Consider the following 16647-nt stretch of genomic DNA (forward strand, 5'->3'; position numbering starts at 1 on the left):
GAATGGTCCGTAAACTTAAGCTCATGGCTGTACACGGAATTTATCGGGAAGCCGTCTTTGCTGCAACATTAAATATCGTAGCCGCGACTCAATTTTGACGCGTGGCTTCCCGCTCTCGAAACACGGGAGCTGCGCATCGTCGGCGCTGCCGCTAACACTGTGCAGAGTGCAGGGGGCGAAAGGATGCGTGTCGGCGATATACCCTCACCTCCCCCCCGCGCGCTCAGATTGGTCCGCTCCAATCCCGGCTAGGGAGCCTACACGCGCCGCGACAAACGACGAAGGCGCGGCGCATGTAGGCTCCCTAATCGATGATGATGATCGATGATTGTAATTGGTTTCCCGTTTGTAGCGGGGTGGTGACGTGTCATCTTACCAAAAAGGACTAATATACCTGTTTTATACTTTTGGTTTATTACTCGCGCTGCTTAGGGCAGGCACAAAAAACTTATTAGGCGCAAAATACTTTTTTTCTGTTACAGGTGGTAACTGTACTAGGCAATATTCCCCTCTCTGCTTTTCCTCCACCAGCATTCTAATCTTCTTTTCGTCGCCTCGACGGCCCTGAAGTTAACTTCCTCTGTGATACCCTTACATCCTAGGCTTCTGGAAGCCGAATATTTCCCTCATGTAGATTTGGATGGATACCCTCGCATTCGAACACTATGTGCCGCATAGTTTGTTTCTTTTCCGCGAACCACGCATACCCCACCATTTCATGAATACTTCCCCACAAAGCAGGTTGTTGGCCCAGGGCCATCATGGGCCATCATGAGCAGGCTGTTAGCGGCCGTTCCTTATGTGACAGGGGCACATGAAAATGTTTCCACCAATTGGAATTACTCGTCCTTCTCAAATAAGAAAAAAAAGATGGCCAAAGGCGAGGTTCGAAGCCCCGGCAGATACAAGTCACCGATCGTTCTTCGTTGTTTGCACCTGCGCCCGTTGTTTACATCCGGGCTTCACGGCCGTGATCGCGCCGACAGGGCAATTTGAGTCGCTGCAGTCGAGTGCGTTGACGCTCTGGCACGAGAATTTAAATCGTCTATATGTGCACAAGCAAGCGGAGCAGATGAACATTGCAATTGCTGCAACGGCGAGCACGGTCCCTCTGTTAGCAGCAGAGACTGGCAACAGCTATCACCAAAATAAACAGGTTGAAACGAAGCGGCCGCGCTATCTGCATGTGATCGCGGTGGCCGAAGTATCTATCCGGATATACATACAGTATCGGTTTTGTAGCTGCATGCGACCGTCGCGTCCTGCTCACTCGTTCTAATTAGCATTACGCTACGGTTGAAGCACTGATAAATTTAGTGATGATACACGGAAAGAACTAACAAGGCGCCTGTCCGCTTCACACGATTACCACATCTGGGAAGTTTTTTTGCTGGCTTGGGAGCAAACCCAGCCAGGAACTCCATTAAGGAAGGGGAGGTAAATAAGTTCTAAATTCTCTTCTCTACTCTTTATGTTGGCTATTAAAATAAAAATGCGGTTTATCCATATTTTTACGCCATACCTAAGGCGTAAAGTTTTTTCGGTAGAGAGTTTCTAAGGCGCATCGCTTGCAAAAAGTCCATTTCCGGCTAGTCTGCGTTTAGTGCCGTGCATACTCATTAAAGCCGACATGCCATGCGATACTAACCCTGCAATGTGCATGCCCATTGCACATGCATTGCAGCGTCGGTGAGCCTTTGCGGAAGCTTCAAACATAGTCACTCCACTTTGGATAGATTTAAAACCAGACAAACATTTATACACCCATACCATTTGACGTCCATTCGTTGGAGCCAAGCGAAATAAGGGCCACCAAGGAGTCACAGTTGCAGTTCGTTTTTTATTAGAATCTTGGTCCACGCCTCTTTAGTGTGGATGTACACATAAACCGACAAAACACACTTCTCTACAGCTGCCGTGGGTTGCTTCATCTCAAATAATCAAGGTTTTTGTTTTTTATTTTATTGCTCTGGGATGCACTCTCTTACAAACACTTTGCTCCTCAGTATATAGTCCATCCGGAGAGACATACGTACGTATCTGAAGCAGCTGCTGTTGCGCTGTGTCTGTCTTCTCTGGCACAATACACTACTCTGTGAAACTCTATATGTAGAGCTTTTCGATCATGTGTCTGCCTACTGTGACATCGTCAGGGTTGCGGCTTTCCATGAAAGATGAAATGCCGCAGAAATTTTGCCCATGCTAGGAACCGTCACCATGAACAGTTTTCAGGAAGAGCAACTGATAAAGACAGAGGAGTTGTAGTTGCATAAACTGTTACTACTGTCTAAGAAAACAATCGGAACTAGAACGTTGCTTGAAATGGAATTTAGTAGGTCGCTGTTTTCAAAACTATGCTTGAACAAATTTAATTCTTCGTGGCCCAGCAGCCTGTTTATCATTAAATCTCTGAAGTGCCAATTTTTATAAAGCAGTGCTTGGTGCTTCAGAGACATGACTTTGCAAGTATTGCTACCCACAAAGCCCACATGCATGCACCACTGCAACGTTCTTCTGGTTCAAATGGAAATGCTCGTCAGAACAGTGAACTAAGGTGCTCTAGGTGATATGTTGTGTGGTTCACAGACTATCCATTCTGCCAGTTTGTGAGCCTAGGTTACTACCCACGAGAGACTGTACGTCTGACATCTCGAGCTGCTGCCTATACAATGTTCGAAGCAAAAGAAAACTTCAGCTAACTTTTTTCCTGCGTCTTTATCTACATCACATTGCAAGCAACGTGACTGTCAGGGATAGATGGGCTATCAGGGTAATGCAACAGTGGGGCCACAAATAATAGAGTATCACACCGTACGTGGTAAACCTAACAGCTGCCGAGGACAGGAACGATGTCACGCATATAGGTCACCAGGAAAAGTCGAGGGGATACGTTTTCCATTGTAAACACCGTGTTCCACCTCTCTCTCCCTCCAGTGGTGTAAATGGAATCTGACGTCACAGCTTCATTACAGAAAAGACAGGTTGACCAGACATCAGGAACATGCGACACTAGGATGACACACGCTATGTACAAAGGAGCTAGCGTCATCCTTTTGAGGCTTGGCTAGGATTGGTCAAGGAACATGGTGTAGTGTAACAATGTCTAGTGTCGGCTGGAAGAACTCAGGAGAAGGCTCGAATCGGTGACAAGCTTTAAATAGAAAAATGCCACTTTAGCATAGGAATTAGACAAAAATTGTGAACTGTAGTGTCCTACTTGTCAGCAAGTACAAACTAAACACCTGAGAAGTAAGCTCTTTCGGCATTACAAACGAATTCAGGTAGTGCGAGGTTAATAGAATGGTTAAGGAACCCCGAGTGCAGAGCTTTGAGGTGCAGAAAACACTGAGCAGCATTTACGATTACGACAGTAGCAGCCGACACATTGCAAGGAACTCTTTGCGTGTTTTCTTACTCTTGAATCTATGAAGATCCACGAACAGATGAAGTCATAACTACAATGGAAAACGATCTTCACGGGACGTGTGAATGCTGGCAAGCACTTCCTAGTGCATGTACCATGTACACGGGTACGCTCATACGCACATTACAACTTCAAATGCTTGAGACTAGTATGAACAGACTACAGCGACTTGCAGACCGGCAGTCTTTAGAAGACTGAAACTCTTCGTCCAGACGTCAGTAATAACGTGAAGTCAGTTTCTAACTGCGGTGCCCCTGACTAGCTGTTTATCTGACCTCATGTTGAAAAAAATTAGGTGAACACATTTCATTTTCAACGTTAGCCTTGGAATAAGAAATGGCAAAACCTCGTTGCTGGTGGAACACGCATGGGACGTCTTGCCCTGAGCTTATAATAAAAATTTTAATGGACAGGACACAGAAGTGTTTAAGTGTAGGTGTGTAGTCGCTGGTTCCAATTTTTTGCTTGTAATGACTCGTTTCCTCTTTCATGGGGCACAAATTAACCCCCTTGTGATGGCTGTAAAGATACCTATCCTTGTCATGGGGCCTATCCGCTTTCATGGGGCGTAAATTTACACCCATGTACTAACTGTAAAGACACCTATCCTCGCAAAGTGTTGTTTCGGCACTCCTCAAATTACAAAGGAGTTTGCCACTAAGGTTTTCTCTGAGCCCCTGTAAGTGAGTTTTCTTAATTAATGCCAGAGCCCCCCAATTTGAGTCGGTGGATAATAATAGCTGAAAACAATAAACAAGTAGAACAAAAGCCATTGCCACTTCAGGAGCTTGGCAAGCCATCTTGTGAGATTCCTGTGTCCACGTGGCAAACCAAGGAAAAAGTGAAACAAAAGTCGGAAATCAGGGCAGAAAATACTGTATTGACAACAATGTGGATATGTGATTTGCGACGATGCAAGTTTCTTATTTTCTCTTTCTTTTAAGTACGTGGAAGCATAGAGTGATATGTATGGTTTGCATGACAGTGAACTTTGCATGGGAAAACTATACCATACAGCTTCCTAAGCATGACTGAAATTAAACGGGCACACAAAGAAAACCTGCGTTACACCACTCCAAAAAGGGCAAAGAAAGAGGGCGGGATCAACACAGTACACAGAAAGAAGTGACGCGACTGTCTGTCTTCGTCTTTTTTTTCTCGCATACTTATGATGTGAATGAGTGACCCAATCGTGTGTCGTCAAGTGTTCCACTCACTTGAAAAGCCCGCTGTTGTAGACTTTTAGCAGTGCTAGCTAAACCATCAGAAAAGCGACAGGTGAAAAAAAAACATGATTTTTTTGCAAACTAGTGAGTCACCGGAATGGTGACCATGCAAATGCCAACACAACACACGAAATATAATGGGGTGAACATGGTACCACACAGAGCATACACCAGCTCTCAAAAACTTTTCCTTCTCTGCGCCCACCGTACTCCATAATAATTATTATATATATACAGTCATCAATAAATACCTTAAACACAATACCTGCACTCAAAAAGAATGGCTCTCAACCAGCATCATTTTTTACTTCTCAGCTCTCAATTCAATGTTTAGAGAAATGGGAAAATGAAGTTATGGGGCGACACTAAACTTTAAAAAAAGAAATGGCAACAGGCTAAACGACGTATGGTAGCGTTCCCACGATTAGCAGTGTTACTAGACTTTGTATTTCGAGCGCAGGAGATAGTATACTCTACTTTGTAAATACGAAACACAAACTATGGTCACTCGGTATTTCGGACAAGAATAGTGCTCTAAACTGCGAAGTGAGACAAACAAAGTGGACGAGAAAAATAATAAAATTAACAACAAAACAGCCTTTGAGAGATACAGGCTGTGGTGAGGTAAACGCAACAGAAATAAGCAGCTAGAAACAGACACTGAAAACTAGAAAAAACTGGAAAAAAGGAAACTAGACACATCGTGCGAAACGAGAGGGGAAAAATTGAGCAAGAAGCAAATGCAGGATGAGAATTAAACCGCCGGCGCACATTGCACGTCAGTCTAAACGTGCCTGCCAGCTTGGTCGTGAATCAAGGAATGCAGAAGTCATTGTTCATGTCGTACGATGGGGGGGATCTTCCTAGTGCAGTGAATCGACTACAAACGCGCGCGGGGAAAGAAACGATAACGCGCGTTACGGTGAACGAAACAAATACACTATTTCCCCATGATTCCTACACGTCGCCACGGTTTTTGTACACTTGAAAAGAACACACAAACACATGAGCTAAACGGAAAAAAATAACGGAAGAGAAACTGTCACGAAGATTTGTTTACCGACTCATTTAGATGCCAAATGATGCTTGCAACAAGTCTCATCCCACGCAGGGAAAAGCAGCGAATTGAGGTGCCAAAAAGGGAAAAATTGCAACCATTCTTAGCACAACACAAAGCTCCCAAAGGGTAACACACAGTCCCAAACACCATTCCAAAATCACATATCGGATGGGAAGTTGTTTTCCAACTTTCGGTGACACCCCGCACCAGCAAAAACGAGATGCGATGAACCTTTGTATTTTACACAAAAGCTAACGGCAGGACAAATGATGTCGCATTGAATCGAGCTCAACTTTCGGTGACATCAGAACAAACAATGGGGATGAAAAATGGCGAACAAACATCGTCTGGCACGAAAAGTTTGGTCGAGACATCAATTTGGATTTCCTACAGTGCAGTTTTTGACGGTGTTGACAGCGTACGAGAAGCCCAGCATTTATTTATCTGGGGATGAAATATCCTCCAAAGCTTTACCACAACTGCCCCTCCATGGAAGGTGAGAATGCCACACAGGCCGCTACCAAAGAGTACCGCTACCACCTACACGAGGTATTACTGCCACCTGCCTGCTCTAGGTATTTAGTACGAAGACTGCAAAAGTGACGTATTTTTACGCAGCACTATAATGCCTTAATACACGCACACGTGAGGGGTCGAGGAAAAGGTTAACACACCGACTATAGCATACTTGGTAACTTTTACAGCTTTTTTTTCCCATTTTCCAGTTCATCGATCGCGTTTTTTCTTTTCGCGCTTCGCGTTGTTGTCTAGGAAAAAAATCTCCACTGCGTGGTCGCAGTGTAAGAACGATATGCACACAGGAACGTACCTCTCGAGGTTCGGCTAAGACGCCGCGGTTCGTCGCAATGCTTCTGTTCAGTCGTCGTCACACCTTCTGCGTGTGTGCGCGTTAGGCCTAAGGGCCTCGTCACTGCCTTCCGTGATTTGGGCCAGTTAACTCGTCCTGACCTGCTTGCTTTAAGAATGTCGTGCCAACTTGGAGGGCTTACTTGGAGAGAGAGCAGCTTGGAGGGATGGTCAACGACACGTCAACACTCAGTTCCGGAGTCCACACAAATACCTGCCACCACTCTTTCTGGCAGACTGCTGGCTGGAGAACAGATGGACTCTTACGCTCGCTGTACAGGCACGGAGCCTTCCGGTTTCCCTTCGTCAGGGCTTATTGGCTGCCGATAAAATCCGACAAAGTAGTAACTATCATCCGCTTTTTGTTCGCTACCGGGTCTCATGACCGCCTACACAAATGAAAACGCTAGAAAACCAGCACACCCTGTGCGGAAGACGCACTGACACTTCCTTTGTAAGCCAAGCTTCTTTTTCTTTTCGATGAGGACACAAAATGGCAATGTTGAACACAAGGTGTTAGAAAGAAAGCAAGGAAACTAAATGGGAAGTGTCGTAAAGGCCGATCACATTAAATGCTTCGGGCATAAGCCTCAAGCAAGCCGACGCAAACACTCTAGGGTCTGCTCTGCAGACAGTTGCGCAAACTCAGTTTCATCAAACAATCAACGCAATATTCCACACACAAAAAAGATACCATTGCCACTCCTTAAGCAGAGAGCCGAACCAGTCCTATCTTTTTTCTTGGCCGCTCACTCGCGAATAGGCCTGCAGTCCGCGTCAACAGTCCACCGCAAAACAACCACAGCCTAGACAGAAAGGGGCTAAAACACTCGTCTCTGCCAGAAACAACTCATCGCCGTTCCCGTTGAGGTATTCGTATGGTACGGCGTGAGAGAGAGAGATGTCGCCGATGGCCACCGCCGTTGCTGCTGTTGTCGCGTGAAGACGAAATGGAATTCTTGCCTTGGGACGTGTCCGTGCTCGCGGTTTCCCGGGAGCGATGGGTAGGGGGGGTCAGTCGGTGGGGTGGGGAAGAACGGCGGGACGTCGTGTGTTGAGTTGGGGAGGAGAAGTGCGGTGGGGGCAGTGTCCTACGTCGAGTTTGAGACGGGCGTCTCACAGGGTGTTGTCGTGGACGAAGACAGAGACAAGTCCTCGGCTTCCTCGTTGTCTTCGCGCTCGGTGGCCGAGTCACGGCCGTCCGACGGCCGGGGCGCCGCCTCATCGCTTCCAAGGTCGTCTTCGAGCACGGAGCCCGTGACCAACTGGTCTGGTGTAGCCTCCATGGGCTCTTCCAGGTCACTGCTGGGCTCTTCTACCACTGGTTCCTGCTTGATGTGGACGCCATTGCTGTGCGAGAAAGCAGGGGAGTAGAAAAAAATGTGAGGGTCACGATCACGATAAGAGACATCTCATGCCTGGTCCTCCGGTTGCTGAAGGACACAAGCCTAGGTGCTTCCTGGTGATTTCCCATGCATAGAGTTAAAAACGTGCTGATCAGATGGAGAAATTGCCGGTACAGCTTGCAAGGCTAGCTACACCCGTTAATTATCATCAACAAGAACAGGTGCGACGTCTATCAGCTCAAGCGTTCAAAGCTGTGGGACCCCTTGTGCTATCTGCTGAGGGAAATCCACTGAGAGCTGGATGTGGAATGTAGCTTCAAAGCTGTGACTTCCAATGGAGAACATGATGGGCATCAAGCACTAGTGCACTAGTGCAGCACTGGTGCAGCAAGCTGAATTTCATTCAAATGGGCCCGTACCATGCTTTATGTTTATAGCCCGTACCATGCTTAGAAAATGGCTACTGCTATTTACACTGCATGTGAAACTGTACCCTAAATGCTTCTGCTAAAGGTTTATTGGGGGGAAAGATTACCTTCCATACCAAGTGAGGAGGAAAGCGCGATTGTGGGGATGAAGCGTACCTGGTGAGTCTCTCCCCCGGGAGTCCCTGGCCAAGCATGCCAGCGACGAATCGCTCCGCAGCGTCTGCCACGTTGCCCCCTCCGTGGAGTGGTGGGGGCACGGACAGAAGACCTCCTGAGGAGACGATGGGGCTGCTGAGGGGTCCGTTGCCCGCGCTCGGCGGTCGGGCCCCCCCGGGCATGACTACGCCACCCGCAATGGACGCCGCCGTGCTCACCGCCGTGCCAGAAATAGCTGCACTGAGGAATGACAGGTTGCTCTCGGCCAGCGCTGCCTGCGATCGAAGGGGGGAAGAACATTAGGACGCTTTGTAGAGTCCATGGACATAATAGATAACAAGCAACACGGCCTACAAATGAAAAGAAAATGGCTATCTGCCCTTCAAAGGGGATTGGTTGGAACATAGCAATCTGAAGCTAGAACACGCTCTAGTATTGAAGTATTGCGAAATAATTTTAGGTGTGCATCTCCATTAGCAATGCTGTCCCTCATGTTCCTACCCCTCACATTCTCTTCCCTTTTACTTTTTCATTCACAGTTGCCTTCTTTCGCTAAAGTGGATTTCCCACATCATGCACTAGCTTGGAGTGAAGAACTTTTTACAAGTGGCATTCAGGTTGCATGGCAGATAGGCTGAAATAGCCATACCTTAAAAAATCATGAAATCAGCACAATTGTAATGTTAATTCGCATACTAAAAACTTTTGAAATATCGACACAAAATGGTGCCATAATGTTTATGCAACAAATGCACACATATAGGCTCAAGGAATATACTAACATTATCCTGGGAATGCAGTTTGCACCTTCCAGTGTTATTTTCCCGCCAAAATAAAATTTCCCTGGCAGCTTGATGACTCCGTTACTTCGGTGTTTAAATTGCCTTCTTAGATCAAAAGTGGCAACTTACACTGATTAACTCATTTTACTTGCCTACGGAGCGCTAATTATTTCTCTCTCTATAAAAAGAAACGTTTGTAGATATATCTACAAACTTTTTTATATCTACATCTACAAACTTTTCTTTCTAATGGGCATGCAGCTGTACTAGGTGACCTGCAGTTCAGCAAGAGGATTGCTTGGCATTTCGGCACAAGTGATTTGCATGTTTTGACCAATATATAGCTTCTGATCAAACTTAGCAGATTAACAATTATTTTAACTTCAAGTTACCTTAAGGGCATGAACGCAACACACTGAAATACCCTTTTACAGCATTGCTAATGCATGCTCAAGAAAGTTTCTTCAAGCGATCTCCGCTGGTGAGGAACCGATCGCTGTTCATACACAGTACGCTAGTATCCCAACATGCATGTACGTCACACACACACACACACACATGCACGCACGCACACACACACCAAATATCACAAGTTTCGGAAGAGCACTCACTTGCAGTGAAGCGTTAAGGGACTCTCCGTACAGACCCGGACTTTGCTGGAGGGTCGGACTACGGACCGATCTCTGTCCTACTTGCTGGGAAGGCACTGGTAGGCCCCTAAAGGAAATGGAGAGGAAATTGGTCCTTAGTGTCCGATCACAATGAGGTTGAAGTTTCAGTTATTCAAAAAGTCCATTTGCAGCATCTGATGAAAAAATAATATTATTAATCTTTGCAATTACGTCTGCTCTACTGGAACAGCTACGAATGCAGAGAATTACATAAATTTTGATAATACACATCAAGTTCCTGCATCAGTGCCATCAAATATTTTGAGATGCCTATTTGTCAAAGATGACTATAAGCCTAAATACATAGTAAAGTACAATTATTAAAACATTTCAAAGATCCTGTGAGGCATTTTCCCTGTAAACAAAACAAAACTTGCACATTTTATGTTATACTTTGAAAGTTCCGCACACTTAGCAAAGGCACTTAGCATGAACATATATTAATAAAAGCTGACACTGTACAATAAAATCCGGTTTCAAGGAGATAGTAACAAACACTTACTACTCATGCACTATTCTATCTTTCTACGACAATTCTAATGTAAACAGGACATATTTCTACATTCTAATAAAAATTTGACAGCGCTACACTACTCTACATGACACTACTGAACACAGAGGGATCACCTAAGCACATTGTAATGTGCCTGGGCTTGTGATCAAGTGTGCAAAACCAATGCTCTGAACTTTGGTTGCTGCCTTCTGTTTTTTGTCCCTGTTTCTATTCTTAGCGCTCCCCAAATTTCAGTTTAAATTTGCAGTTCGAAGAGGCTGACAGATGAATCCCAATTTTAGGAAGGTATAAGTTAGTGAAATTTTTATGCCAAAATCAAGTGGTTCGTGAAGTCAAGAAACACTGAAGCCAATAAAATGGTTCATCGTTCAAAAATTAAAATCCATTAGGTAAAATAAACCATGTCAAATCAGGTTTAGAAAAAATAAATTTCGAACTGGACAGGGTGTTGCAACGTTATTGCACACATTTAAGTTCTTTTTTTGCAGCAAAGACCTCTGTTCTTAATTCTATATTTTGTACGTACACACAGAATTCAAGAGAGTCTACAATGATGCTGCTGCACCCCGTCATGATAGCACTCCCAAACACACATAATTAATTAGGTGGGTTGCATCAGTGACTACGCAAAACTTGCTCAAACAAAACTTGCGGGGAAGGATGAGAGGAGAGAGAGAGAAGGGCGAAAGGAGGTGGGGAGATGTGCCTGCAGTCATTCTTTCATGCCGACATCGGATTTCGCATGCAAGGACGCCAGAGAGCCTGTCTACTTCAAACAAGCACGAACAACCAACGAAATCTACCACCGGCTCCACTCGGCTCCTTAATGAATTGATTCTATTGCTTTACTTCAAATGTAAAGATCTCCACGCAACGCACCCAGTATGCATTTTTCAGCATAGATATATACGATGCACTGTCAAAGGTGTCAAGTAGTAACAACTCCACACTGGCTAGACTGATAAAAAATTTCCGATTTGTAATCTTGGTATCTCATTACAACAACAAACAAGCGCTTTACAAATGCAAAATGTCATACTAACAAAACTGTGCATACAATTTATTTAAGAAGTATACGATGTGCACGTAATTGCTGCCAATTATTTTCAAAATGATGACCGTAACGTTGGCAGGTGTTGTCTGCAAGTCTTGCTTTTTCCAAGTTCCAAACAACCGAGTAACATTTTAACTGTGATTTGCCTTTCACCTAGATAATTTTGAGCTCAGCCTCTATTATTTTACACTTGGCAAAGAATGCTGTACCCTACCAGGCTAAATTTTACTGGCTCGGCTTAACACGCCTTTGACAGTGCATGGTGCATCGCTGTACACGCTGCCGCCGTCTAAGGCTTCGACCATTCCGGTCGGCAGTCCCGAGGGTCCGAGTGGACACTGTCTTCTCATTGGTCCAGCCTACGGCTTACTCGGCCAATCGCGGCGATGCGTTCCGGAAGTCGGCGAATTTTCGGGGACGGCCACGGCTGAGGTGACGCCGCTTAACGAATTCGCGATCGTCCACCATCCAAAACGAGCCATAGTCATCCTCATAACGAACAAAGCACTTATGCAGCGACAAGTTGGTTCGGATAGCATTCTGCGCTCGCCATAGCAGAGGATGTTAGGGGGTTGGGAATGGGGGTCAAGTGGGGGTGCAAGGGGGGCAGTCGGGGAATCGAAATGGAAAAGTTGTTGGAAGGAAGAATTGGCACAACAAAACGGCAGGTTGGAGAAAACAGAAGAAAGAAAAAAGAAATGTTGCAAAATAACGTTGATCGAAAAATGCGAACAAGATCGCAACGCACGGGTGAAAATGACGCATGAATAACCAGCAGAAAATAAAATTTTGAAGAAAAAAAAAGAAGTAACGGAAACCAATTGAATGAAATAATGTGCCGGCGCAAGCAAAATGCGAGCATCCAAGTTTTGACGTAGTCACCGATGGTATATGAGCAACCCATTAGGCGTCAACAAAAAATTCACGCAAAGATCATTTAATGGCGACACATGCATGCAAACACAAGATTAAGAAAGACCAATGCAAGTTTTGTGTTTTGTCGGTGATGCCGCATTGTTTTTCACGATGCAGCAAACAAAGCGGGCAAACGCATGCAGGGCAAACAGAAAAGGCACATAACACAGTTTGAAACGAAAGAAATAAGAATGAAATGAGAGACGACAAATGTGAACAAAAGAGTAACACAAAACAGAAAGCATAGAGTGAAGTTTGCAAGGCAGATTGGGACAGAACTCAACAGGAATTCGTTGAAAAGGAGGAACGGAAAGGAAGTTTAGGGGAACAAAAATGTGGGGAAGGAAAGAAAGAGAGAGCGAAGAATTTGTTAAACGGGCAATGCAAGCATCACATATGCAAACATCTGTTTGCTCGTACACATCTCTGGTCGTCACCACCACCATCATTATCATCATCCTCAAGCTGATTCCCAGGACGGAGGCTTCTCCCATATGTAGGTAAAGAACATTCTCCACCAAAAATAAGAATCTATGCATTACTTCTGAATTAGAAGTAACTCCGTGAGCTAGTTGTGTTACCAACCATGACGTGGAAGAGCAAACAGCGAAGTGATCATCGCACGGGTTAGTACACACAGCAGCGGCAAACCGCGCAACACACACAGTGGCTAGGCGTGTCTTTCAGGCTGATTATTTACCCTGCTATCCGATCTTGGAGTCGCTGGGGCCTACGCTTGTAGAATTCTATTTCGTCCACAGTCCACACAGCCCCTTTAACGTTCTCAACACGCATAAAACATTTGTGTAGGCTCAGGTTGTGTCTCACCGCATTCTACGAAAAACAGAGGAGAGAAGCAACGTCAACACGTTTTTGGTAGTTAGTGAGAACTGCATACTGAGCCTCGCTGCACAGGTATAGCAAGGGCGTTCCTTAGAGAGACCTTTAACTATCACACAGAAAATGATGACACTCGTAACCATCGCGAGATATATTTTTCTAGATGCCGGTAACAGCCAGAAAATAGAACTCTTTTAAGCAGCTAATAAAACTTATGAAACAATGACCTAAAATTATAGCGAATGCTAAACTTTGACCTGAAAGCTTTCAGAGGGCAAGCACTGTTCAGAGTGCAAGCATTATAAAACTACACATATATTGCAGTAAGGTTGCTAACAATGTGATATGGTAAATGTACACCACAAGGTATGTTTATTTGTGGTACAACTTTAGAACAACAAGGAGTTTTATTCCTGAGAGGTTAGTTCAATTACGCCTGCTTACTAAATCTCATCGCATGACCATGCAGCTATGCACGAATGTTAGCTAAGATTGCTATCTAAAATGAAGGATCATTAAGTTCTCAAACTGGGCCACAAAGGAATAGACTAGAGCAGATTCAAAACAGTGTAAACAGTCAACCTACTACCACACAGCAAGAACAGGTGCACAGATCGAGCAAGTCTCCATTACCTTCCAAGTTGCAGCATTCCTACGGAAGTAGCAGAAGGTATTCTGGAACCAGTTGTAGATCTCATTCAGCGTTAACTGCTTATCAGGAGATTCAATTATGGCCTGGAACAAATGATGGAAAAAAAAGATCACATTAGACTTAGTTTATTGGTTCCGACTGAATGGGCACTGCGAGTATGCCTTTCGTATTAGCCCATCTTAATCTGTTGCTGTAAGCCATTTTATTATCAAGCCCTTCACTGCAGACAGAGTGGTTCCGGAACTGTCACGCAACAGAAAAAAGTCAACAGTTCGAATGCTGCAGCTAAAAGGCTGCAAGCAGTTTTCTGTAATCCGAATGTCTGTCATTTGTCCGAGCCACATGATGTTGGACACAGACCAGTTCCAAGGTGGTTCAAACTCCACGGAAAAACTTGAAGTACTACTTATGATATTAAGGCCGATAAGTCAAAGCTATAATCTAACACACTGGTGCGGAATTGACCGTTCAGCTTTCAATTTGCTGATGCTACACCACGACAATGTGCACCCTAAATCAATTAAATGAATATTTATTTAATTTAATATATTCGACTACACTCACCTGCCGAATGAGAGAGGCATATGTGAAGGGAGGCCGAACGTCTGCAGACTTGTAAAACTCTCGATTTCGCTGGATCTCTGCAAAAGTGTTGGCGATAAGTGATGAAGCCATTGATCAGGACAGAAACCTAAAACCCCAATTCATACTGACTTAACTGGGCCAAATAAACCGCTTCTCCCCGCAAAAAAATGACTCACCTTCGGTGATGTCCAAGTTAGCTCTCTCCGCAACTCTACGCCGGATCGGCGAGTCGGGTAATGATGCAAGTTCCATGCCTGCATAAAAAAAGATAAACAAGATGGTGAGATCATAAGAATGGCCACTGCAAAAGCAGCAGCTTCAGCTTCCATATGGGGAAATTAAATTTCGCTCAGCGGCAAACCAAATTGCGAGATAACAGCAGTCACCAATCTCGGCGTCAAACAATATCCCATAAAATACGACCTTCAGTGAAGGAAATTTCACCCTTGAATGAGTAAGCCGATTGTTAAACGAAAACGTTACAAGCATGACAAACCGCTGAAAACCACTCCTTGCACAGTACTCACTTCAGTGCCGGTCATTTTGCACATGCACGAGCCCGCGTGCGAATGCAGAAAGAAGCCGATCATGAAGCAGGTGCCATACTGGTACCATTCTTGAAAACTGGTTCCGTAGTAGTGGTGCCAGTTTTGACACCATGCCGGTACAAATCTGGTACCATACTGGTATAAGATTGGTACCATATTGGCACAAGATCACCGACCGTTAAATGCAGCAAAGAGGACGAAGGACGTACAAGACAAGGAGAAGGAGCACGAGTCCCTGTCTCATATGTCCTTTGTCGTTTTTGCTGTACTTGACGGTAGTCTGAGTACCAACTAGCTCATACGCATACCCTGGTACAAGAGCTTAGTCACGTGGGTAGCATTTTCGGTGGACACTGCTAACGGCGGAGCGGTAACTGCAGCAGTGGACAGGAGCGGAGTGCTCACCCGACAGCGGAGACACGCCCTTGTCGCTCAGCCTGCGCCGAATGGGCCCCGGCGGGGGGGCCTGGGTGGAAGAAGGCAGCCCGAGCAGCCGGCTGGTCATGAGCGGGCTGCTCATGGTGAGCGGTGGTGGGCTCGGGCTGATGGGCAGCAGCGCCTGAGGGGAGGACGTCGCTGGCTTGGGGGTCGACGACAGCAGCTGCAGGCACACGGAGGCGGAAGGGGGAGGGGGAGAGCAGCTCGCAAAAGGATGCTGCCAGCACACTGCGCGTCTCAGTACGTCTGTCGCCAACCATGGGAGCACATCAGCACAGCCCCCACCACAAAACACAACAGAAGGAGCTAAGCACCCCTGCCACCCCTACAACTAAGGAAGCTTTGTACATTACAACCAAGCAGCTCAGTACATCTGCCACCACTACAACAAAGGGAGCACATCAGCACAATGCCTGCCACCACCACCTTTACAACAAAGAAAGAATAGTACACCTGCTGCTCCTACAACCAAGGAGCTTACTACACCTAGCACCACTACAACCAAGGGAGCACATCAGCACAACCCTTTGCAACAAAGAACAGTCAACCTGCCACCCCTATAACCAAGGGAGCTCTGTACATTACAACAAAGGAGCTCAGTACATCTGCCACCACTACAACCAAGGGAGCACATCAGCACAACCCCCACCACCACCACCATTATAACAGAGAGAATAGTACACCTGCTGCCCCTACAATCAAAGAAGATTTGTACATTACAACCAAGGAGCTCAGTACACCTTCCACCACTACAACCAAAAAACGCAACAGCACACCCCCGCCACCACCACCACTACAACAAAGGGAGATCAGTACACCTGCCACCTCTACAGCCAATAGAACTCAGCGCACCCGCCACCTCTATATTGAAGCGAACTCGGTATGCCTGCCACGCTTACAACCAAAGTGATCAATAAAACCGAAGGGTTCAGTACACCTGTCACCCCTACAACTACGGAGCTCAGTACACCTGCCACCCCTACAACCAAGGCCCTCCGCGACTATGTTGCGACATGCAACTATTCAGAATGACGCTTTTTATATCTGTGTTACAAGACAGAGGACGTGTTTCTTGATGACGGTGATAATGCGTCACGTAAAACAAAGCTTATCTTGCCAAGTTGGAATTACTATCAGAAAC

At 45.6% G+C, this 16647-nt stretch overlaps 1 protein-coding gene across 7 annotated transcripts in view; it reads right to left on the reverse strand.

Annotated features, from left to right (window-relative positions):
• Positions 1–1820: 1820 nt before the first annotated feature.
• The window catches only part of Foxp (forkhead box transcription factor P), a 440616-nt gene continuing 425789 nt past the window's right edge, over positions 1821–16647 (reverse strand). For 6 of the 7 annotated variants that reach the window (XM_077690065.1, XM_077690062.1, XM_077690060.1 and 3 more), the window contains 8 exons: positions 15474–15723; positions 14697–14774; positions 14500–14576; positions 13917–14018; positions 13144–13277; positions 9901–10006; positions 8508–8782; positions 1821–7927 (listed from right to left, as the gene is read on the reverse strand). In XM_077690065.1, coding sequence (XP_077546191.1) covers positions 7669–7927; positions 8508–8782; positions 9901–10006; positions 13144–13277; positions 13917–14018; positions 14500–14576; positions 14697–14774; positions 15474–15723 — 1281 coding nt within the window. In that variant the 3' untranslated portion in view covers positions 1821–7668. The remainder of the gene's footprint in view (positions 7928–8507; positions 8783–9900; positions 10007–13143; positions 13278–13916; positions 14019–14499; positions 14577–14696; positions 14775–15473; positions 15724–16647) is intronic. The other variant, XM_077690061.1, reaches the window with a different exon arrangement.

The sequence above is a fragment of the Haemaphysalis longicornis genome, unplaced genomic scaffold (genome assembly GCF_048455015.1).
Source record: "Haemaphysalis longicornis isolate Haplotype H1 unplaced genomic scaffold, Haemaphysalis longicornis Haplotype H1 scaffold_10, whole genome shotgun sequence".
In the NCBI taxonomy this organism is placed as follows: domain Eukaryota; kingdom Metazoa; phylum Arthropoda; class Arachnida; order Ixodida; family Ixodidae; genus Haemaphysalis; species Haemaphysalis longicornis.